Here is a 23401-nt window from a genome sequence, read left to right as displayed (position 1 = left end):
TAACCAAAAGTTACACTGCAGACTTCTGAGAGTGAAAGTGTAAGCCAACATTGCATTCAGTGTTTCAGGTTAAATTAATAAAGCCTCATATGTGGATCCAGCAACAGAGATCATACAGCAACATGTTCATCCTTGGTCACCAACAAAGTCAGTTGATATTATTGGGAAATAGGTTTATTTATTTATTTGTTTATTTATCACTAGAAAGATAATTACATTTTCATACTTTCATGCTGCCAATCACTAATTACCTCTACTGATTAAATAAATGAGTTATTGAAGTAATTCTTGGAGCTTTACACTGAGAAAAGTCATTCTTGCACTTTTGAACAATTTGCCAGTGCAGTTCTTCAGAGAGGGGTTAACCCCCCCTCATATTTAATTCTGAAAGCACTTCATGTGAAATGTACCAGCATGTGCTTTTCAGAATGACACAGCCTTTTTTTTGTCTATGTTGTATTTTTTTTCAACCGAATTCTGTGTCAAAGTGAACAAAATTAAAAGTGAGCCAGGAGCTCAAAACATTTTTTTGTTTTCTCCTATTTTTTTCTTCCACTGTCATACAGTTTTTCTTAAACCAAGATATTATGTTTTAATAATGGTAAGAATAATATTGTAAAATTTAGCTGATCTTGGAGAGTAACATTGTGGAGAGTCTGTGACAGCTTGGGGCAGAGCAGAGGAATGTTGTTTGCCACTGGGTAAGGCAGCGTGGGAGCAATCTGGCAGCGGGGATGGAGGCACAAAAGCGAAAACAAAGTGGGAGCTGGAGATGTTTATGAACTTCCAGACTTGCAGAAACAAACCTGAACATGCCCTGTCCAATACCCACAATTTTATCTAACAGGGGTGTGCCGGTGGGCCAAACCTTTGCAAGCAGCTACTGAACAAACAAGAAAGCTTAACCAGTGATTTTTGCTAAATGACAATGTACAAGCTTCCTTCCAGCTGTCCAAGTTGCCCAAATCTACAAGTAAAACCTCATACAGATCTATGTACTTTATAGCATGAAAACTTTTTTATAATAGCTACTAACGAGTCATCAAATCACCAGTCCTGAAAAAAGTGCTTTTAAAGCCAACTAACATGAACAAACCGCAAATCTCTTAGGTCATGATACAAATCTTTTTTTTTAATTTTGTCTAGTTACTTCTTGTGTTAAAGTTTAAAGAAATATATTTTCCAGGTACCCACACTTATCTAACATCACCTTGACTCAAATAAGACAACAGGCTCAGAAATTATAGTTTTGCTTTCACTTTATTTTCTACAACATATGAAAACTGTTTGTGGTCACAGACCAACACATATTTTTTGTATGTATCAACTGTTTTTTTAAAACTGTAAATATATCAAACAACATCTGATTTTTTTTTAAATTCCAGATACCAGGAACATGTCCTTGGTATTTGGAATTCTTTAGATGCACTTTAGATGCACTTTTTTCTGTTTCATGTGAGGTGGATGTTAACTTAATTGGCTTTAACAAAGGATTCATAAAGGGAGGTGAGACGAGACTGGAGGTCCTGAGCATATGGGTCCAGCCTTTCCCTCAGCTCATCAACGTAGGGGGTGGCCATTTCTTTCACCTGCTGGGCTCTCTGTGCAATCTGACTCTGCACCCGCTCAGTCAAGGGGGCCACTTTTTCCTTGAAGTCTTGCAGATGCTGGTCCACCTTCTGCTTCAGGTCATCAGTGTAGGGACCAAGCTGAGTCTGCAGGTCTTTCATGCTCTGCTCCAGGCTGGTCTTTAGCTCTTCGCTCTTCTGCGTCAGGGTGGTCCTCAGGGCCTCAGTGTCCAGGGAATCTGTGTAGGTGGCCACCTCCTGTTTGAGCTGCTCAACCTTCTGCTGGACCTGTGTCTGAATGTTGTCAGTGTAAGGCTCGAGCCTCTCTCTGACTGTGCTCAGCTCTTGGATCACACGATCTCTCAACACATCAGCCTCTGTTGTGACTTTGGTGATCAGGTCCTGGGCTGTAGGTGGAAGCTGCTCCTGGAGGGTGACGGCATACTTGTTGGCAGCATCAACACTTTCTGTCAGGCGGGCACTAGATTAAAATAAGAAGAAAAAAAAAGCTAGTGAATACAAGGCAGCGCAGTTATATTTCTAGCTTATCCTGAATATTTTAGGCAATACTATAATTTGTTGTCTGTTAACATAATTAGCAAGTTTTGTATGATCTACCTGACATCCTGTCCGAACTGAGATGATCTAATCATCTTCACGGTTTCTTCAGCTGTCTGTGTAGCTTTGGCAACATAATCCCAGAAGGCATCAGTCACCACCTCCAGCTGTGGCTTGGGTGCATCAGCATAAAAAAGGTTGGCATTGCAGCCTGTTTAATGGAGACATGAATAAATTCAGAGTAGTGCAGATATTTCAGCTTTGTATATTCACTGGGATTTGACATTTATACAGGTCATATTCACTGATCACCAACGTTTTTCTTTATCTTGAGCGGAATAGTTGCTAATTATGTATATATGTTCTCATGAGCCAAAATTTATAGTAGAATAATGATTTTTCTTATACTCACCAGTGAAAACAGCTAGGACGAGCACAGCAAGGACCTTCATGGTTCTTAGACACTGTAACAAGAAAAGACCAGTTAGTTACCACAGCATGTTAACAACACAGTTAACAGTCAAAGAAAGATTCTTTTAGCTCTCCATCTTACCTGAGTTTGTTAGTGTATCTGTAAGTCCACTTGGTAGTGCTTGTATTAAACTGGTGAGGAACTGAGGCTTATATAGCAAGGCAGACAGCAATGATCACAAAGTCCAAACATTAGTGCTTTGCTGTCACCTTGCCTCACTCAGCTATCTTTGCTGACATCTTGTGCCAGATAATCCATGCAGCACGCCTCTTTGACACGAATACACACTGAGCGTATACCCCAATATACACAAGTACACATTAGTCATCATTTGTGAGTTGTCCATTAAAAAACAAGAAAAAAACAAGAACACCTATTGTCTTAAATTTAAAAACTACTCGAATGCTGTATTTTGATGATTGACCACTGTTAGAGTGATACAAAATCCATAAGTCTAACCTCAACCGACCCACACAGGCTAGTCTGTAATCACTTAGCTGATAGGTTTTTTCCAAGTCAGTGATAACTCTCTGCCAAGACAGATAGTGTCTATTGCTTTAATGTCTTTGTTGTCCTACTTGATTACGTGTACAGTAGGTATTTTATTGTCTCTCTTAGTTTTACATTTTGCCAGCAACACTGCTTCTGTGTCAGGGCAGTGTTCAGCAGGCCTATGTGTAAGTCTGACCAAAGGTTAGCAGACTTGAGCACTGTCAGCTTGTGAAGGCCAAAGTAACTGCTGTTTCACGTCAGACATGCCATAGTCCAATTGCCAGAAACCACTTTGGAGTCCCGAGTATTAATTATTTCATTTTTCCCCGTTGTTCTTCTCTTTTTCTCAAGTGTATGTGTATGAAACTTGAATCTCAATTTTACCAGAATTTTTTTTTTTGAAAATGGTACCTCTATAAAGTACTGTGAGTGCAGTTTGACTATTTATAAAGCTGAAAAAATTGTCCGACAAAAGTACAAATTAACGTTTCCGTCCAAAAATCCAATAGATCAATTTTTGAAAATGGTCAAACATGAGATTTGCATCATGGAAGCACAACCAACAAATCTGGAGAAACTGTGTGATGCTTTCATGTCAGTATGGACCAGAATCTCAGAGGAATGTTTCCAGCTGTTGAATATATGCCATGAGGAATTAAGACAGTTCTGTAGGTACAATAGAATCCAATCTAGTACTAGAAATTGGGTAACCAATAAAACTACTGGTGAACAGCTACTTAAACAGTATATTGTGATTTGTTGGTGATACCTATGTCATTGTCTTCTAGGTCTTATCTGTGCAGACCTAGAAGTCTGCACAGAGAAGTCATATAATAGTAATAGAAAGAAAGTATACTTTATTGATCCCAATGGAGAAATTCCTCTCTGCATTTAACCCATTCACGCTGTGAAGCAGTGGGCAGCCATTGGGCGCCCGGGGAGCAGTGTGTAGGGACGGTACCTTGCTCAGGGGTACCTCAGGTTAGCCATTCAGTGGATTCAAACCACTGACCTTCTGATCATGGGGCCACCACGCTACCTACTGAGCTGTCCCTGCCTGATATAAAGGGCTCAGGTCTTACCAACAATATAAACAATATCAGCATCAACTGAAACTACCTGTGGGAGAATAGTTACTTTCACAGGTGTCACTTACTTTTCTAAGCTATAGAAAATAAAACATTTTTACTATGGATAGTGACATTTGGCATATTGTATTGTAACTGAATGTAGATTATTAACCTCTACCTTAATATTCCATTAGGGAATTCAAATATCAAACCGTTTCTACCTGTTTTTGACACTAAAAGCAGTACATTTCTCTTTTTAAACCTTATTGTTTTTCAATACTCCTGCAGGTCAATTCATTTTGCACAATTCATGATGTACAACATTATGCATACATCTCATAGACAGGTCTTATTTACAGAAAATTGCTTTTTGCGTGCTTCATGTAAATATGTCAGATATGCTTCCACCCTTAATGATTGCTTGTCGTTATGATGAAAATTTTAAGTCATTCCAGAGAGTTGGAAATAACATTTACTTACTCTTTCTTCTAACAGTTTCTTTTAATAACTTAACATGCCCTAGTATCTATGCCAATCAAAGGAATAAGGTACCACTATGTCAGTAGCTAAAAAATAATGTACCTATGAAGTGTTCAGTAGAAGTGAAAGAAAATCTTATTATACATGATTATTTTGAGGTCTTTTTAAACCACAGTTTTCAATTTAAGAAACCATTTAAGCATCTCATACTACTTAAGTCACACTGACCCTCATACAAAGTCCACTAATCTTAGCATACCAAAGTTATCTGAAGTTATCTAGAGGCTGGTACTGCTGAACAGCAATGTGGGCAGTTAATAAGCCGATGATACCCTAAAGACTTTATAGAGAGGGGTGAGAGAAGAACTAATACAAGATTTATTGTTGAGTGATAAATGTATTCACATTAGGAGAATACTAAAATCCAGAAGTGCTACCACAATAGTAACCAGAAGAAACAGTAGAAGCGGGGGGGGGGGGGGGGGGGGGGGGGGGGGGGGAGTGGTGTTACAACACGGCAAGGACTTCTGGACTTTGTGCTCTTAACTATTACTGTCATCTGACATCAGTATATATACACGGAAGCACTGTTCCAACACACATACACTAAACCTCAAGAGATACACAAGCCCAAAGCAGGTGAGAATCTCACTACATTTTAAACAATATTTTAAGAGGCAAATCTAAAAGTTATGACCTTTTTAAGACTACTTAAAACTTAATCAGACTGTTATTGTTTTTCAGCTAGTTGCAGTCATGAAGGTGTTTATGGTACTAGTCGTCGCAGCGCTCTCTGGTAATTTCCAAGCTTCTTAATTATATCCCAAAAATGTGATTCTGTTGATCTGGACGTAGCATTTTCACTGAAAGAATCCAAGTGTCAGTCAGTTGGATGAGTCTCTCACAGAGACTAAAGAAGTCACTTGGATGAATGACAAAACCTTTTTCTCACTGAAAACGCTATGTCCAGATGAACAGAATCAACTTTTTGTGATTTCCTTACCTGGATGATTGAGCATGCATCAAGACTTTCTGATTATAGTTCAACGTTAATGGCAATGGCAATAATTAACTGAACATCTGTACTGTTCTCACACCACGCGTGTTTCCATCCAACAGGCTGCCATGCCAACCTTTTCTATGCTGATGCTCCCAAGCCACAGTTGGAAGTGCTGACCGATGTTTTCTGGGATTACATTGCCAAGGCCACACAGACAGCTGATGATACACTCCAGATGATAAGAAACTCTCCAATTGGACAAGAAGTCAAGTAAGTTCTTTGACACACTGCACTAGCATGACTGGCCCTATGATGGGCATATGCCTCATGACTGTTATGGGGTCATTCAAGCCACTGATGATCTGGCAATCACTATCTGTCCTCTAGTGCCCGGCTGACAGAAAGCGCTGACTTAGCCAGCAAGTATGCAGTCACCCTCCAGGAACAGCTTCAGCCTGCAGCCCAGGACCTGATCACCAAAGTTACCACAGAGGCTGATGTGTTGAGAGAACGTGTCACGCAGGAACTAAACACAGTCAAGGAGAAGCTCCAGCCCTACACTGAGAACATGCAGACCCAGGTTCATCAGAGAGTGGAGCAGCTCAAGCAAGAGTTGGTTACTTATGCAGATTCCCTGGACTCTGAAGCCCTAAGGACCACCCTGATGCAGAAGAGTGAGGAGCTAAAGACCAGCTTGGAGCAGAGTGTAAAGGATCTGCAGTCTCAACTGGGTCCCTACACAGATGACCTGAAGCAGAAAGTGGACCAGCACCTGCGGGACTTCCAAAAACGTGTTGCCCCTATGACTGAAAAAGTCCATGTAGAGCTCACTCACAGAGCGCACCTGGTGAAACAAATGGTTGCCCCTTATGCAGAAGACCTTAAGGAAAAGCTTGACCCCTATGCCCAAGACCTCCAGGCCCAACTCATGTCCCTCTACCAGTCCTTTGTCAACACAAACTAAGTCACCCTCCATCTACTATATCATTTTCAAAGATACCGGACTTGCTGGTCTACCTCTGTTTTGAAGAAATACAATAATTGAATATCTGTCTTGTACTGTAAACAATATTGTGTTTGCACCCCACCCTCCACCGCATTATTTATGGATAAGTGCAAACATATTAAAACAAATCCCTGCACTTATCAAAAATGTAAATATTCCATTTTTATTGTGTTGTGAAGTTTGAAACTGTGACCCTTTTGTAATTTCACTAAGTTATCTGAAATAAATACAAAAATCTGGAAATTATTCATCTGGCTAACTTTTGAATCGACTTCTCTCTTTTACATAAAGTGAAACTCTAGAAAGAAATCTCATCGCGAAACATCTTGTTTCAACACAAACTATGACAAAGTATGATGAGAAGTGGTTCTGAAAGCACACAACAGTGAATTCTTCCATGTGTTTGAGTGATGCACAGATAGATGGAGGGACCACACGGGGTCACAAGAAACAGTAGTGTGTGTGTGTGTGTGTGTCTGTTCATGCATGTGTTTGCTTTTTCTTTCTTTCTTTTTTTTCCCCCAGGAGGCAAAAAGTATTTTGACTCCAATGTCTTAACATGTCCTGGCTTCTGCAAGAGTTTCGGCTTCTAGTTTTTCCAGAGGCACTTTTGTTCTTCTCAGTGCTTGCCATTAAAACTACACATTACATATATCAACAGCAAAACTGAAAAAAAAAAGCTGACCAATGTAATCCAAGAGACTAAGAAGTTAATCCCTTCGATTCAAAGAATTTAGGATTTTACATTGTCATGAAATTTGACATATTTTGCATTTATTGAACCCCCCCACCCCTGTTGTTGTAACTGTATAACGCCTGGTCTTATCCCTCTTATCTTGCCCCTACTGACAGTGCCAGCATCCAACGTGGAGGGTTAGAGTCCAATAACAATAACAACGCATTCACATGCACACACAACACACACAAAACATCTGTTTCCTGATTATTTACTACTGCTCTGCTTTTTTTTTTGACTGATTCAATGGGTAATTTACTTGTATGTCTAAAGGTCTGTCCTACATAAATAAATCTAAATCCTTAGCATCCATTCTTCCCTAAATGCAGTTAGTGATAAGGATTGCATTCAATGAGAGACACGCTCCTCAAATTGCTCTAAAAGCTCTGTGAGACTTTTGAAATGCAAATCTGATTACAAATGTTTGTGTTTCAGCCTGTCTTTATACCTCATTAGCACTTGTGTGGGAAGCAAAAAGGACTATTCAGATTCTCTTATCAGTCAAATGGCCAAAAGGTATTGTTAAGGAGCCTTTGCTGGTATCTGCTCCCATTAAACTCTACAACACAGTCCACTAGGTTCTTTTTTTCTTTTTTTCCCCCGAACAAGACACATCTTGCCTTGCACACCACGAAAGCAAACGGCGATCTGATTTTGTTTTGATGTAGATAACAGGTTGTTACTAGACCTTTTCTTCTCTGCTTGACAAGCAGTGATAAGATAAGTATCGCATGTCATTGGATCATTAGAAATTATCTCAGGTCATGGCGTTTGTTTCTCAATCATATGAATATGGCCATGCTTTAGAGCAGGGTTGTTATGAAGAGACGTTCTTGACAAGAAAGAAAAATGTAACACAACAATTTCACCTAGTACTTGGAATTTAGAATAATTTGAAATTGCCATGAGAAAACTGTTGTATGCAGCATATCATCATGTTCACATTTTCCATGCCAGTGTTTAAACCTCCAACTGTACCTCTACTGGAAATGTTTTGTTACAGCTCTGGAAGTTTTCAGAGTCCCCTATAAATACATCATAAAACAACCTCGTATGTTTTTGTGGGTTTTCTTTTTCATTTTCTGCAAGTTTTCAGAGTATATTAAGCAAAACTAACTAAATGTGGATTTTTTTTTTAAAATAATTGAGGCAATGATCAATTATTTAAATATTTGATTTACCACTTTGTGAAGCAGTAAATGCAACTAAACATTTATATTGACCAGTCCTAGTCACCAGCCTAGAGGAACACATTCGATTCTGCCATGCTGGTGTTTTCCTGACATGGGCAGCTCGTCCATGGTTTTGACCAGAACATTTCAAAGCACTGACTTTTAGTTTTCTTTGCTCCAAGAGGATGTTGTCTTATTGTATGGCCCACTTTCTATCTTGAATTTCCTCCCTTTGTACACAGTCTAGCTTTGCCGTTCCCACGTGATGGCTATCAAGTATCTTGGTCCTGTGCCCAAGATGGCACCAGTGTGTTTGGCTTGCCATCTAGCCCTGTTCCTGTTGCGTTTGTTTGTGCTATTTAGGCTATTTTTTGTGTGCTAGAGTTTACTCTCTTTTAGTGTACACTCGCAAAACCTGTGTCTGTGCCTACACAAAAATATGGGATTTTGTTTTAACTCGCGGTTTACCGGTCTTTAACTTAGAGGTCTGTGATGCTGTATGGCTGGACCATAAGCCTGTCTTGTTTGAGGTTTCCCTTCCTTGTACTCAAGTTAATCCTCCTGCTGTTGCTCAGAGCGGTGGTATTTTTAACCCATTCACTGCTGGTCAGTTCTCTGTTGTTTTTCATCAGAACAGCAGCCTTCCTGATTCTATATGTAATGATCCAGAAGAGCTCAGCTCATGGTTTTACTCAGTCGGTGGCCCCCTTTAAGCTGAAGGGTTCAGGTCTGAATGAAGCCACCCGTGCTGTCAGAAGAAAGTGTAGGAGAGCTGAACGTAAATGGAAGAAGGATAAACTTCAGCTTTCATACCAAATATTACAGTATTACTGGAATTCATATCAGAAAACTGTTAAGAGAAAACATTTTGCTGCTATTATGCAGGCTAATTCCTGTAAGCCTCAAGCCTTATTTAAAACTATTGACATGGTCCTTCATGCTGTACAGACTGTTGGTGTTGACTCCCCTCAGGTAATTTGTGAAAACTTATCTTTCTGACTTTAAAAATCTTCTTAAAACATATTAATTTGCTGAAGCCTTTGGCTATCTTTAAGGGGGTGGCTCAATTTGTTTTAACATGTTTTATTTCATTTTATTCATTTATCTTATTTTTCTTTTATTGTGTTTATGCTATTTGTATATGTACAGCAGTTTGTGAACCCTGGTTTTATGTTAAAGTGCTTTATAAATAAAGCTGTTATGGTATGGTAATAAATCTTATTTGTTCATGGTTTGTTCATAATTCATTTTCTGCTATTAAAATCAGAATATGTATGAATATCAATAGTACAACTTTTCTACATGACTGTCATTCTATTTGTTAAAATTACTCCTACAGGCTTAAATGCTTAGCCTACAGATATAATACTCAAATACATACAGATGTACCTCATACTTGGTCATTTTCCTTAAAAAACTTTGAAGTCTAATACTTTTGTTACATTGTTACATATTACTTTTTTAGGTCATGTTAATTTGTGAATTCTAAAAGAAAAAAAACAACAACAACAGCTTTTCCAAGCAACTACAATGCCCCACGTGACACTGTAAACATGAAGGTTTTCTGTTCTAAAACAAGGTTACACTGCCATCGAGTGGTAAGGTTTGGACACACGTTCTCATATAATGTTTTTTCTTTATTTTCACTGCTTTCTGCACTGTAGATACATACTGATGACATCAATTATATGAATTGTACCAAAGAAAAAATTGATAAATAAATATAAATATGTTTTATATTTTAGATTCCTCAAAGTAGATACCCTTTGCTTTTTTGGCATTGCTGCAAACCCTTGGCTTTCTCCCAATGAGCTTTATGATGTAGTCACCTGAAATGGTTTCAACTTTACAGCTCAGCCTTGTCAGGGTTCATTTGTGGAATTTCTTGTCTTCTTAATGGGTTTGGGACCATCAATTGTTTTTGCAGAAGTCAGGTTGGTACACAGCTGACAGCCCTATTTGACAACTGTTAGAATTCATATTATGGTAAGAACCAATCAGCTAAGTAACGAGAAACAACAGTCCATCATTACTTTAAGAACTGAAGGTCAGTCAGTCCAGAAAATTGCTAAAACTTTGAATGTGTCCCCAAGTGCAGTCCTAAGATTCATTCAGCAGTACGACGAAACTGGCTCACAATGAGGACCACCCGAGGAAAGGAACACCAGGAATCACCTCTGCTGCTAAGGATAAATTCATCAGAGTCACCAGCGTCAGATATCACAAGTTAGCAGTGCCCAGATAAATGCCACACAGAGTTCTAGTAGCAGACACATCTCTATATCAACTGATCAGAGGAGACTGTGTGAATCAGGCCTTTATGGTCAGCTGCTAGGAAACCACTACTAAGGAAAAGCAACAAGCAGAAGATATTTATTTGAACCAAAACACTCAAGAAATGGACATTAGACCAGTGGAAATGTGCACTTTGGTCTGATCAGTCCAAATTTGAGATCTTTAGTTCCATCCACCATGTCTTTGTGGGATGCAGAAAAGGTGAATGGATGGTCTACATGTATGGTTCCCACAGTGAAGCATCGAGGAGGAGGTGTGATGATTTGTGGGGGTGCTTTGCTGGCAACACTGTTGGGGACTGTGCTGAACAAAAGAATGCGTAAATGCTGGTAGTTTGACTGCAAAAAAAATCTTTTCCTTATTCTTCAGAGTGGAAAATAGGCCCGAGTCAAGCACGTCATTGTCTTGCCATGCCTTTTGTCATTGTTGCATGTCATGACAGCTCCTACTGAGAATTCTCAGTACAAAACTAGGTTAAGCTGCATCACCATAAGTGCACATGATGTTGATATGAAGCATTATTTTATTGGATCATTAATAATTATTAATAAAAGCTTATTTTATCCCTTTGATAATTTTATTTAGCAAATAAACCATTATTTACTAAATGTTATACAAATTTGTTGTTATTGTAAAATGTAAATAAAATAATGTTTTTAGTGGTTCAAATTTCTGGACTGCAGTTAGGTCAGGTTAAGATGCACACAAATGTTGCTGTACTAAGTTAGATGATAACAAGTACAACCAGTTAAATTTATCAAATTTACAAAGAATAAAGCTGTAATGTTAATTAAAAAGTAAAAAGTAAAACATTTTGTCAGTGGATAATAATAATTTCTTTTGAACATCATTTTGAATGCACAGAAAATAGGCAGAGTTTATTGGAACTGAATGTGTGCGGACAAAATAAAATGGCAGCAAATAAAAAGAAAACTTATTTCAGTGCTTGCAATGATGGTAGTTCACCATATCAACATTACCTCTAATTTCTATTATTCAAAATTATACAAAAAAAACAAGAATAAGGCCTTGCCTATTAGATCTATTCTGTGTTAACCAATAAAGTCGGTCGCCTCTTTGTATGTTTGCAGATGGGTTCTTTCAGTTCTAGAACAATGCCTATCTTTGCTCTAACAAAGGGAAATAATTTTATCTGGGTGTTTCAACAGTGTTTTTCTGGGTCATGACAATCATCCACCACATCAGAGATGTTTGTGCAAATTACCAGCATTAACACTTACCATTATCCCCCTTTCCAGGAACCCACATGAGCCTTTATTTATCTCTGATGCACATCTCTCATTCCTTTCACATTTTTACAGCCAGTGGTCTGTCCTTGTATTCTGCTGTTTGTTTTCGGGGGGGGGGGCTCTTGCACCTATGTTAAACTCTGTTAACATGATGAATATTCATACATCTTTGTTTTACTTTTACTGAGTGATACTGTCAGGATGAGGTCGTGGACGAAAGAAGGAGGACCCAAACGCTGGACTCACAGGTAGGTGAAGATTGGTGTTTTATTGTCAACGGAGTGAACAAACAGAACAGAAGTAGGAAACGGCTGGCCGGCTGGACGACTGACTGAATGGATGAATGAAAGACTGACTGACAACTGACCGGCTGACCTGACGGAACTGAACAGAGGACAACCTAACAGCGGCGAGAACAACATCACAATAACATCAATGACACGACATTGGACTGGTTGAACTGAGGGACATAAATACACAGGCTGAGTGATGAGAGATTAGAACCTGGTGAGTACACAGCTGAACATAATGACCTAATGATAAACGGGAAGAGGACGGAACATAATGCACATGGACCAAGGCTAACACAATAAAACAGGAGGTGAAGCAGACAGAATATAAACAGTGAACATGAACTAAGAATACTGGGTCAAAGACCCAGAAACCCTGACAGATACCTTCCTCACGTGTGAGCTAGTCTAAACCATATGGCTCTAAAGCAGACAGACATACAATGCCTTAACTAAAGGGGAAGAAAAACAAAAAATAGAAAACAAAACAAGTGCAAATTATGATGTTGCTTCAAAGAATGTGGTTTCAAAACAAGATAAAATTCTTTCCTTTAGGTGTCAGAAAGGTGAACAGACCACTGTCACACGTCATTGGTTTTTGTTATTATACGGTGTCATGGCAGCTGCTACTGTGAATTCTGAGTGCATTAGTGTTAACTGTCAAAAGGGTGGTATGATAAAGTTTAGAAATGTAAAAACATCAAATGAAGTGGTTCACAAGTAAAATATGACTGAAAATAAATGTTAATATAAACAAGGTTTTTCCTTTGTATGCAGGTTCTATAAATAATATAAATATATAAATATATATATATATATAATTGTATTTAAGATTTTGGATTTTATTTTTATGTGCAGTTCAGTCCTTACAGCCCCGTGTTTGCTTCGTGTGATTAAGAAAGTAGTGTGTGCTGCCAAGGGGAGACATGGGTTTTCATTTATTTATTTATTTTGGTAGTCTGCACAAGTGTGTACTTTCACTTGATGTATAGTTTTACACACAGTTAGTAAAGCTGGAAGTTTCACACTTTAAACATTGACATTATGTTGGTCTTCTTAATCCAGCAGGAAACACTTGTAAAGACTAAACAAAAGATCTGATTAAAAACAATCAAAGGATTTTTATTTGTATTTGGGAAAATTCACAGTCACATATAAGTTCATTTTTATGAGCTATGTATACGTTACTTCTAAGCACATGTTTGAGTCCTGATTCCAAATGTTTAGAACCACATTTGGGTCCTCAATAATGTAGCAAAGCAAAAGCCTTGATGCATACAGAATAGAAAAGTACCTCTTAGGTTGAGGTTTCCAGTATTTCTGGTTTATCATTGCATTTCTGCACGGAGATCATGTCACAGTACATTAGTCAGCAGGGCATTTGTAGGCACAGACCTGTATCTGTTTTACAACTTCTTGAAAAAAAAAACCCTGTTATTAATGTGCCTTGGTTAAATCTGAAAAGTGTTAGAATACTGCTTGAATTTTTCTTTTTTTTCCTGTTTTTGCCAACAGTTTAGATTAGTCAGAATCTGGCAGTATTCTGACTAATCTAAACACATTAGACACATTTCAATTTTATAAAGCAGAACTGTGATAAAGCAGCCGATTTCTGAATGCTTCCTCACAGAACAACTGTCCAGGCTGAACATGTCCTTACTCAGTGTGTGGCAAATGGTTTTATCCTTTTATCACAATACATATTCTCCTGATGCTCTTTATACCTAGTTCCAGGAGACTTCCAGGAGCTCTTTATACTGACTTCCAGGAGATGTAATATTCTGGAAGCCCTGGATGTAGAACACAAGCGCATAAAATCCACAGTGTCATCTTAGAGTAGAACAGACACTCAGCATGATAAATAACACATATGCAAAGAGATATGGATTATTAGGTGATCATTAGCTGCCTGGAACAGAAATCTCCAAACAAGTCGAACAGAGAATCACTGGAGCTGTATCTGGAAGTTTGTAATGGAGGATATAAGTACATTGTAGATACTATGGATCATTTCACCCAACAAGTCAGCAAAAACTGGAGCTGAAAAGATCTTTGTAGACTTTGTACTCAAGTATCATCATCAGGGAAATGAGTTGGCCATTATGGAACAATATCGCAGCATCCAAGCCTGACAGACAAAGCCTTGTTATACAACTGAAAACAGTCAAAGGTGAGAGATTTCATTGATCAGTCCTCTTTTCAAACATTTTTACAAATAAAAGAAAACAGAAGATTTGATGAAGTAGATGACTGAGATCCATATCCACATCCAACTCCCACAACGAAATATTTGTTTCACATCAGAGACAGAGGAAAGATAATATATTACCTTAGGTCATCTATCAATTACACACAGAAAAAAAATGTTCCCCACTAAGAGTAAAAGACAAAAGTTCATAGTCAAATGTTGAGTTTATCATTGTTATCAACTGTTGTTCATGTTTTCCTGGTAAAAATTAGGTGTGAAGTGGAATGTCTTTAAGTAATGCAAACACTCGGGATTTTTTAATGTCACAGACATCAGATAACAGGAAATGATGACGTGGGCTAAAGCAGGAACAAATCTAGATAGAATATGCATGACTCCCTGATGTGTCAAGCACGTAGCTTTAGTCGTATAAAACTGGTTCTAACACTCCTGTCACAGGTACAACTTCTCATGCAGATGAGGAAGAGACAAGTGTGGCACAAGGTAAAGACAAGTTTCATATTTCTATGAGAACAAACATAAAGTTTATATATATATATAAATCTTTAATATTTATATATTTTTTTAATTTTGTGATTGTTTTTCCTCATTCTTGGTAGAATCTCTGATTTAGGTTTCATCAAAGACGCACCATGAGGATGAAAGGATGTGTTTTTATTTTTGTGATCATGGCAATTTCTGAAGCATTCTCCTTAAACCCAGTAAGTGATTAGTTGCATAGTGATATTTCAGAAATCGTAAATATCAATATGCAAAGAGAACTTAAAGAGATTTTTTTATTATTATTTGTCTGGTTTGTTTTGTAATCAAGTTTGTTGAACAATAATACTGAATATTAAATATCAGCTACAAACAATGATTTTGGTTTTTCAAAAAGAAAAAGAAAAATTTTAATTTTGCATGTTGACCAACAAGTATGGAGTGTGTTTTCTATCAAATTCTTAAAATGGAAAAAAAACAACAACATTTATTCACAGTACTACATACAGTATGTTAAATGATGGTACATTTATTTTAATATTATATTGATATTTTTACAGAATGGGCTAGAAATAGTGGGTAAGTTCTATTTTTTTAATTTTCCACATCATTTGATGAAATTCAAATTTTTTTTAAATATTAAAAAAACTGTATACAAAAATACCTCATCTGTTTTTGTAGATGTTGGTGAAGTGAAGGACATTCCTGAAATAAACAAGGGTAAAGTTCAACATCTACTTATAACTAAACCTTTTTATAAGGATATTTTTGTTCTTCATGCAACTGTAGTTGAATATTAGTGACTTGTTTCTAATTTTTTTAATTTTATCTTAGAATTTTTACATGATGATATTTTGGAGGTGAGTTTTTTTGTATGAAGATAAAAATGTATTTGTTCTAAAAACATCTGTGTGCATAGTAACTTTGCATTATGTCACAATATACATGTTTCTTACACTTTAGCCTATAGGCAAGCAGAGGAGTACCATTATCAATGAAAACATCCTGTGGACATCTCCAGTCCCCTACCTCTTAAATAATGACCTTGGTAAATATGTGTTTTCTTACAAATACACCTGAAAGAAATCTTTATTTCTATGGGAACACATCTTTGTGATGTCATACCTGAAAATGCATTTTTTCCATGTCAGCTGGACGCTTTTGACACATAGAAGCCACATATTGAAAAAAAATACAGTAGCGTGTGCGAGTGAACAGAGCTACTTTAATGGAATAGTTTTGCAAAGCAACCACCCACGCCTTTGCTAAAACTGGAAAAAAAAAAATTTTTATAGCTCCATGCTTTATAGCCTTACAGTAAAATGCATGGGCAAGGCTAAGGACCTTTATTGGTTGTCTAAAATATCTTCTTCTTTTCTTTTAATCTCTACAACACAACAATGGTAGACATTAATTCTAAAGGAGTCATTCTGAGAGCCTTTGACCAGTTCAGGTTGAAATCATGCATTGACTTCAAACCAAGGGACTCTGAGGACTATTACATTTCTGTCAAACAGTTAAATGGGTATGTTTTTTCTGCTCTTTGTTGTTGTTGTTGTTTTTAAAAGTAAAATTTCCTACTTAGCTGCAATTAGCATATATATTCTAAAAATGACTATGCTGATTTTTCAATTAGACTTTTTGTTCGTTTAGTTTAGTTTAATTTGTGATATATATATATGTGATATACTTCTGCTCTTGCTCTTGACGAAGGCAGTTGCACTTTTCTCCTCTCCTCCTCCTCCTCTCCCTTAGCTTCCCTGCTTAGCCTCTTGTGTCCTTGTCTAGTCTCGTGTTTTTTGTATTACTTTTCCCAGGAACACTCACTCACAGTCTGTTCTCTAAAACCTAAAAGAGGAATTATGGATTTGATCAACTGGTCCCTAAATGCAATTGACACCCCTTTCTCAACGAGAAGTTTGGGCTTGGGTGAGCCTGAGTGCTGAAGATATCTACCTATTTGGAACCATGGTAACAGTGTTCTGGCTGATCGGAACTGGCTTGGCCCTGACTTATCGAAGAATTAAGAAAGCGGAACCGGCTGTTCAAACCCCCACAAGGCTGCCCGCTGGGATTGAAACGATGGGATTGAAACGATTGCTGCACTCAATGGGCTCATTGAGTGCAGCACGGATAAGATCTTGGAAAGGCTACGGCTGCTGTGAATACTCAGAATAAGATCTCTGACTGCAGACTGGATTACATCTCAGAGGGCTAGCTCGGAATAACATCTCTGAACGCAAATTGGATGACATCTCGGGGAGGCACACTGTCGTGAGTTCTCAGAATCGGCTCCTTGAGCACAAAAAATGACAACATCACAGAACGCAAGTATGGCGAAGCTCGCGGCTCTCCAATGGGAGATTGAGAGACCAGTGTTAGACTGTAGAACTGCTTTGAAATTCATATGAGCTGTTTGCACTAAAGTAAGAAACACCATCACTTCATGTTGATACCCTCTCGGCGCCAGCTGCGGTCGCAAGGTTGCAGCCGAACAAAAACACCCTGATAACGACTGTTTAGACTGTTCCTTCCCATTCCATGCAAGGCCACCTGGGTTGGCTGGAAGACTGTTTACTTAGCCTAGCAGGGCGAAGGACACTGTCTCAGCTGAACTCTGGACACGCACACACATACATATACACTGATATGCACACACTCATCCCCCCTCCCTTTCCAAATGCCTTCGACGCTTATTCCCTTCCGATGCTGACGGTGGATCAAGGAGACCAGCGCACAGGCTGCAGGACCGGATACTGTCTAAATCAGCTGTCTCTCACCCTTTACCCACCCCTGTTGCTTGTCATGTGTTTCTTTGGTGTATTAAGAGTTTTTTCATGTGCTATGTGCAGAGGTGTTTTTTTCTGTTCTCAAACTGATCTCCCTGTTGGAGTTCAGTCTGGGGGGAGTTATTTTTTCTCCTTATCTTTCCTCCTGTGGTGCATTTTCCATTGTTATACCTCTCTGACCTGTCTTCCCCATGTGATGTTTTGTGTAATGTATGTATGGTCGGAGGGTAAGATGGCGCCGCCATTGCGCGCAATAGGTCGGCAGCCTTATGAAATTTCCCCTTATGGGACTAATAAAGGTATATCAAATCAAAATATATAGTTCTAGCAAAAGAACAAGATGAATACAGTGAAATTTTTAAGAATGGTTATGTTTTTGTTATTTCTTTTCTGATTTATTTAATTGTGATTTTATAGATTAAACTAAATAAATTACAGAATACATAACTAGTTATAGGACAAATATTCATCAGTGTTCTGCCTTTAATTTCAGATGTTGGTCATACATTGGACGAATATTTTCCAATGGACAGGAACTCTCCATTGGAATAGGCTGTGGTTACATTGCAATTGTTGAACATGAGTTCCTTCATGCTCTTGGCTTCTACCATGAACAGTCCAGATATGACAGAGATGATTATGTGACGATTAACTTTGAAAACATCCTAGAGGGTTTGGTTAACACTTATACTAATTATAACAAAGTTAATGTCTTTGTTCAATATTTCTATTCAAATACTTATCTTAAAGCTGTATAAAGCAGTCTGCATAAATGTAATAACCACTCTGAAATTGTTAACATAAAATCATAACTATTTAATAATCTGAGATTGAGTTATAAAATCAATGAAATCACTATAGTGAGCATACAAAATATTTCCTTTTATGGTTTGACCTTCTCTCATATTATCAAATTTTTTTCAGTATCTGTTTTCTGTATGTGATGTTTGGCTTTTATATATGATTTTTATAGCTTACAAGCACAATTTTAGAATAGTCAGCAGTGATGAGAGCACCACCCACGGAGTCCCATATGACTATTTGTCCGTGATGCACTATGGCAAAGATGATTTCACCAATGGCAATGGATCTACAATTATCACCAAAGACCCCAAATTCCAGAATCTTATTGGTCAACGACTGGAAATGAGTGCTAGTGATGTTCAGGAGCTGAATCTACTCTACAAATGCAGTAAGTGCTTAAAGATTATGGGGACCAGCATCCAGTTTTAGGAATACTCTGGGATTATTGGTTAAAGTTACTAAGAACACCATGAGAACATTGTGCTCTTAACCAATAGAAAGTAACCATTTTCTTTCTCACACTCACATTTGTAAATAGTTTTTACATTGTTTTTAGAGTTACTACGCGCATTTAAACTTAGTAGGGCTCTTTACTAGGGGTTTTTACTTATATTCATGAGGCCATAAATTTATATATTATTGAATTCCAAAATATCTATTATGATCACTTTTTGAACTGGCACAATGATCAAGTCTATTTGTCATAAGAAAAGTTCAACAAGTCACAATTATGATTTGAAAATGGTTTAAACAAACAGACAACCATGCTCATATTCGCACCTATGGCCAATTTATAATAGGCAAATAATCTCACCCCATTTGTTTAATTCATACAAAAATCAACATACCGGGATTGTCAGGCTGCGATTTCAGCAATATCACGGGTACTCCAATAATCAACTTTCTGTTGCTCATTGTCAGTAATTAACTAAGCCTAAAAGTGCTGAATGTGTGTAGAAAATTGCTCACGTGAAAACAGTTCACTCCCTTGAGATGACAGTTTTGTGAGTTGACAATTTTGCCTTTTCCCTCCAACCTTCCTTGGAAAAAAAAACTTGCGCTTTTAATTCATCTCTACAGGCTCATCCATTGCCTTTAAGATGTACTGTGGCTTTACTAATGGGACCATGTGTCAAATGAACCGCTGTTCAAAGAGTGGCAATGGCTGGGAAATGGTAACTGGTGTTTATGGTGGTCCCAGCTCTGACCACACCAATCTGCCCAGTGGAAATGGTAATCAAGGTAAGGTTTCAAATATTGCATTTTTTTTATTGCAGTGTTTAATATACAGTTTTAAATGGAAAATGTAGTTTTCCACCTCAGCATTACTAACATCAAAAGTAAGCTGCCAGAGATAATAATAAATACTTTTGATACTTAAAATTTAAAGATAATTTTGAACTGTATTGTAGGTCAGGATGCGGGTTACTTCATGTATGCTAGCACAGGACCAGGTCAGGAGGGAGACTCAGCCTGGCTGGAGACAAAGAGGATGAGTCCCCAGAGGGAGTGTCATGTCCAGTGTCTGCAGTTCTACTATTACCACAATGGGAGCCAGACAGACAAACTTAACATCTGGATCAGAGAGTTTCAAGATGAATGGGACTCCACAGGAACTCTCTACCTAATGGGACAGATCACTGGTAATGAATCATTTGCGTGATTATTTATGATGATTTTCTCCAGATGAAGTATAAATGTTTCATATTTCACATTTTGTCATGAAGACATACGTCACATTCACCTATTAATCTAAAAATTCTAACTTCAGGTCCACCGACATCTCACTGGACTCTCCACCATGTTCCTCTGAATGCCACCAAGCAGTTCCAGGTGGAGTTTGAGGTTCGTAAAGGAGCAGGAAACTCTACAGGTGGCTTCTCTATTGATGACATCAATCTGTCAGAGCTCGAGTGTCCAGATGGAACCTGGCAGATTAATGATTTTGAGAGATTTTGGAACAGTACTCATACTCCGGCCCTGATATATAGCCCAAGGCAGTATTCCAGTGAGGGCTATGCTTACCGGGTAGCGTTATATCTAAGGCAGACAGATTTTGGAGTATATGTGCATCTTGTCTCTGGTGTCTATGATGACCAACTGAAATGGCCTTGCCCACAAAGGCAATTTACTGTCCAAATGGTGGATCAGAACCCCAACATCCAGCTACAGATGTCAAGGCAAATGAGTCTCACCACTGACCCAAATCTGCTCACCACCACTGGTACGTTTGCAGAAAAATGAAGTAATGCTTAAAAAATCTACTAACTAAATTATTAACCACTATGTTACATATGCTTTCTATAAATAGGTGTTCCCTTTTGGGGCAAACCTCGTGATGTTGGAACTCAAATTGTTGATGAGAACAATGAGCTCATCTATGCTAATAACCTGTATGGTAGATATTATTTTGCATCTTTGGAAGACATCAAATCCAGAGATTACCTCAAGGGAGGGAGTGCCATTTTCATCTTCAGTGCACAAGGCAAATTTAAATATTTTCATTGTTAAATTTAAATATTGTACTTGAAACTTTTACAACAGAAATGCATGAAGTGATGCAAGTTTCTGTATACATATTTTAAATTTCTTCTTTCAATAGATCTCACTCCTCTAGTTAATGGAAGTTCACTGCCATGTCTTCAAGTGAGAACAGTTAATATTACACATCCTCCTGGAGACCAGGATAAAGGACCTTGCTCATCACGGTACAAAATTTATTAAATTAGGATTCATATGAAGAGAAAACATATCATATGAAACAATATACAAATTCATAAGAAAATAGCAGTAAGCAGTTTGTATGTCTGTTGTTACTAGATCTGAAAGCTAGTGCACACTAGTGCTAGAAACTCTAGCACTGACTTCTGCACCCATGAAAGTTTTAATAGACCTCTCGAAAATGCTTTTACAGGATCTCAACCACCACAATTCCAATTCCAGACACAACAGATGGCAGGTACTCCACATTTCTCAAACATTTTCAGTTTTTTTTTAAATAAATAGAATGTGTTTCTTGCAGCCAGAAACACTAAAACTCTTACACACATAAGAATTTTGACCTACCTGTTAAAAATACTTTGTTGTTTACAGGATCTCACCTACCACAATTCCAATTCCAGAGACAACAGATGACAGGTACAACAATCATCTGTTTGTAAGATCGTGTTGTTGTCACAAGCTGTAAACTCTGCTGGACCTGAAATTTTAGACATTCTACTGCTGAACACAGTATAATTTTGTGCTCAACACAAAAAGCTTTATTTAAGGATAGTCATCAGCAAAACTTATAATGAAGCAGCACATGCAGAGGCTTGGTGTACCAATGGAGGAATAGGGTGAGATGGTGAAAGCTGATCTGCAGTGGTGAACACTTAATGGAGTAGACAAAAGAAAAAGCTCATTTTGGAAGCTGTAATCATTTCAATATTTGATGCAGGATTTGAAATCAACATGTTATTTTCACATACATACCGTATAATGCTTTGACTTACACATGACCTTGCCCAGTGATGATGATGACACTAGTAATGCTAATATTAAAGTCTTTTGTCTCTGCCCATGTATTTCTTGCATGGGTAATAATGATTTATGCAGTGACCCACAAGAATATAGTCACCAGCCAATCAGAATGTCTGTAATTCACATTTGCCATAATAATGAATTGTTTTCAGCACCAATCTGTAAAATTACAAGACAACTGAGTGTATTATTTGTTGCAGCTTACAGCACACATAGATTATGCCCAGTAAAACACAACAGTGCTGATGGCGATGTACACCTTCTTCTGAAATGTATAACTCATTTAATTCCTTAATTCGTTTCTTTGTGTTTTAGCCTTTTTGGATTCTCTCCTGGTATGATGGCCTCTCCTTTCCTCACACTCCTGCTAGCGCTGCTGCTTTTGATACCCTGATGTGTATTTCATCCACATCTGGAATCTTTACATGAGCAGCACAATTGACGCTGCCAGATTACTTTTTGTTATTTTTGGATTTTGCTTCTGTATGACCTGATAACTATCTGTTCCTTTTTGATTTATTATAGATGTTTCTAATATAATGATTTGCTTTTTTGGTGGTGAAACCTTTCATTGTGGTTGTTGGTTTAATAATAATCATTTGCAACAATGTTTTCATTTTGTGTATACAATATAGCGACTAAAATAAAGCAAGCAAAAAATATGTAAAATATGTGTAGCTTTTAAACTGCTTTTGACCAATATCAATTTATAATCATATGACAGTTTTGTTTACTGCAGTTTTCAATCATGTGCAGTCCACATAGTTTGAAGTTACTATAATATAGTGTGTGTGTGTGTGTGTGTGTGTGTGTGTGTGTGGGGGGGGGGGGGGGGGGGGACTATACTACTATGATTAGCAACAGTGTGCTTTCTTGGATGTTGGTGTACCGATGCTCAACAAAAATAAATAAATAAATAAATAAATAACCTTTAAAACAAAATGTAAATGAACTCTTCTTGTGATCAATTTAGTTTCATTGATTTTACACACATATAATTTCTTTGGTTTGGCACCCATGAACGACAGCTTTTCACACACTCCCCCCTTCTGTTCTCCCATCTCACTATAAAAAAGGAAAATCTCATTAGTCCAATCACCTCCACCTCCAGCCTCCCTGGCACCGCCCCTTGAGCTCACTGCACCACCCCTCCCCTGCAGCTGACCCAGGGACCACAGCTCCACCACACACAAACATTCTTGGTTCAT

General features: G+C 37.8%; 3 protein-coding genes across 3 annotated transcripts; 2 read left to right on the top strand and 1 right to left on the bottom strand.

Moving 5' to 3' along the window:
- Positions 1–1241: 1241 nt before the first annotated feature.
- apoa4b.2 (apolipoprotein A-IV b, tandem duplicate 2) lies at positions 1242–2785 on the bottom strand. Its single transcript, XM_080897032.1, has 4 exons — positions 2680–2785; positions 2539–2590; positions 2187–2337; positions 1242–2049 (listed from the first exon to the last, which is right to left on the bottom strand). The coding sequence occupies exons 2-4, from the start codon at positions 2576–2578 to the stop codon at positions 1473–1475; spliced, it is 768 nt and encodes a 255-aa protein (XP_080753158.1). The 5' UTR covers positions 2579–2590; positions 2680–2785; the 3' UTR covers positions 1242–1472.
- A 2395-nt stretch (positions 2786–5180) lies between these two features.
- LOC308405803 (uncharacterized protein) lies at positions 5181–6902 on the top strand. Its single transcript, XM_080896548.1, has 4 exons — positions 5181–5279; positions 5385–5436; positions 5760–5910; positions 6028–6902. Exons 2-4 carry the CDS (start codon positions 5397–5399, stop codon positions 6602–6604), a joined length of 768 nt encoding a protein of 255 aa, XP_080752674.1. The 5' UTR covers positions 5181–5279; positions 5385–5396; the 3' UTR covers positions 6605–6902.
- A 5437-nt stretch (positions 6903–12339) lies between these two features.
- Positions 12340–23030, top strand: LOC308405253 (meprin A subunit beta-like). The gene is made up of 18 exons (XM_080895756.1): positions 12340–12606; positions 15037–15081; positions 15198–15299; positions 15639–15657; positions 15760–15798; positions 15913–15938; positions 16042–16126; positions 16486–16603; positions 18361–18539; positions 18841–19059; positions 19752–19913; positions 20084–20314; positions 20443–20895; positions 20983–21156; positions 21274–21379; positions 21586–21630; positions 21765–21809; positions 22509–23030. The coding sequence occupies exons 3-18, from the start codon at positions 15231–15233 to the stop codon at positions 22585–22587; spliced, it is 2049 nt and encodes a 682-aa protein (XP_080751882.1). The 5' UTR covers positions 12340–12606; positions 15037–15081; positions 15198–15230; the 3' UTR covers positions 22588–23030.
- The last annotated feature ends 371 nt before the right edge of the window (positions 23031–23401 follow it).

This window comes from Rhamphochromis sp. 'chilingali' (genome assembly GCF_963969265.1).
Source record: "Rhamphochromis sp. 'chilingali' genome assembly, chromosome: 11".
NCBI lineage: Eukaryota > Metazoa > Chordata > Actinopteri > Cichliformes > Cichlidae > Rhamphochromis > Rhamphochromis sp. 'chilingali'.
This window is presented reverse-complemented; position numbering and strand designations above follow the sequence as displayed.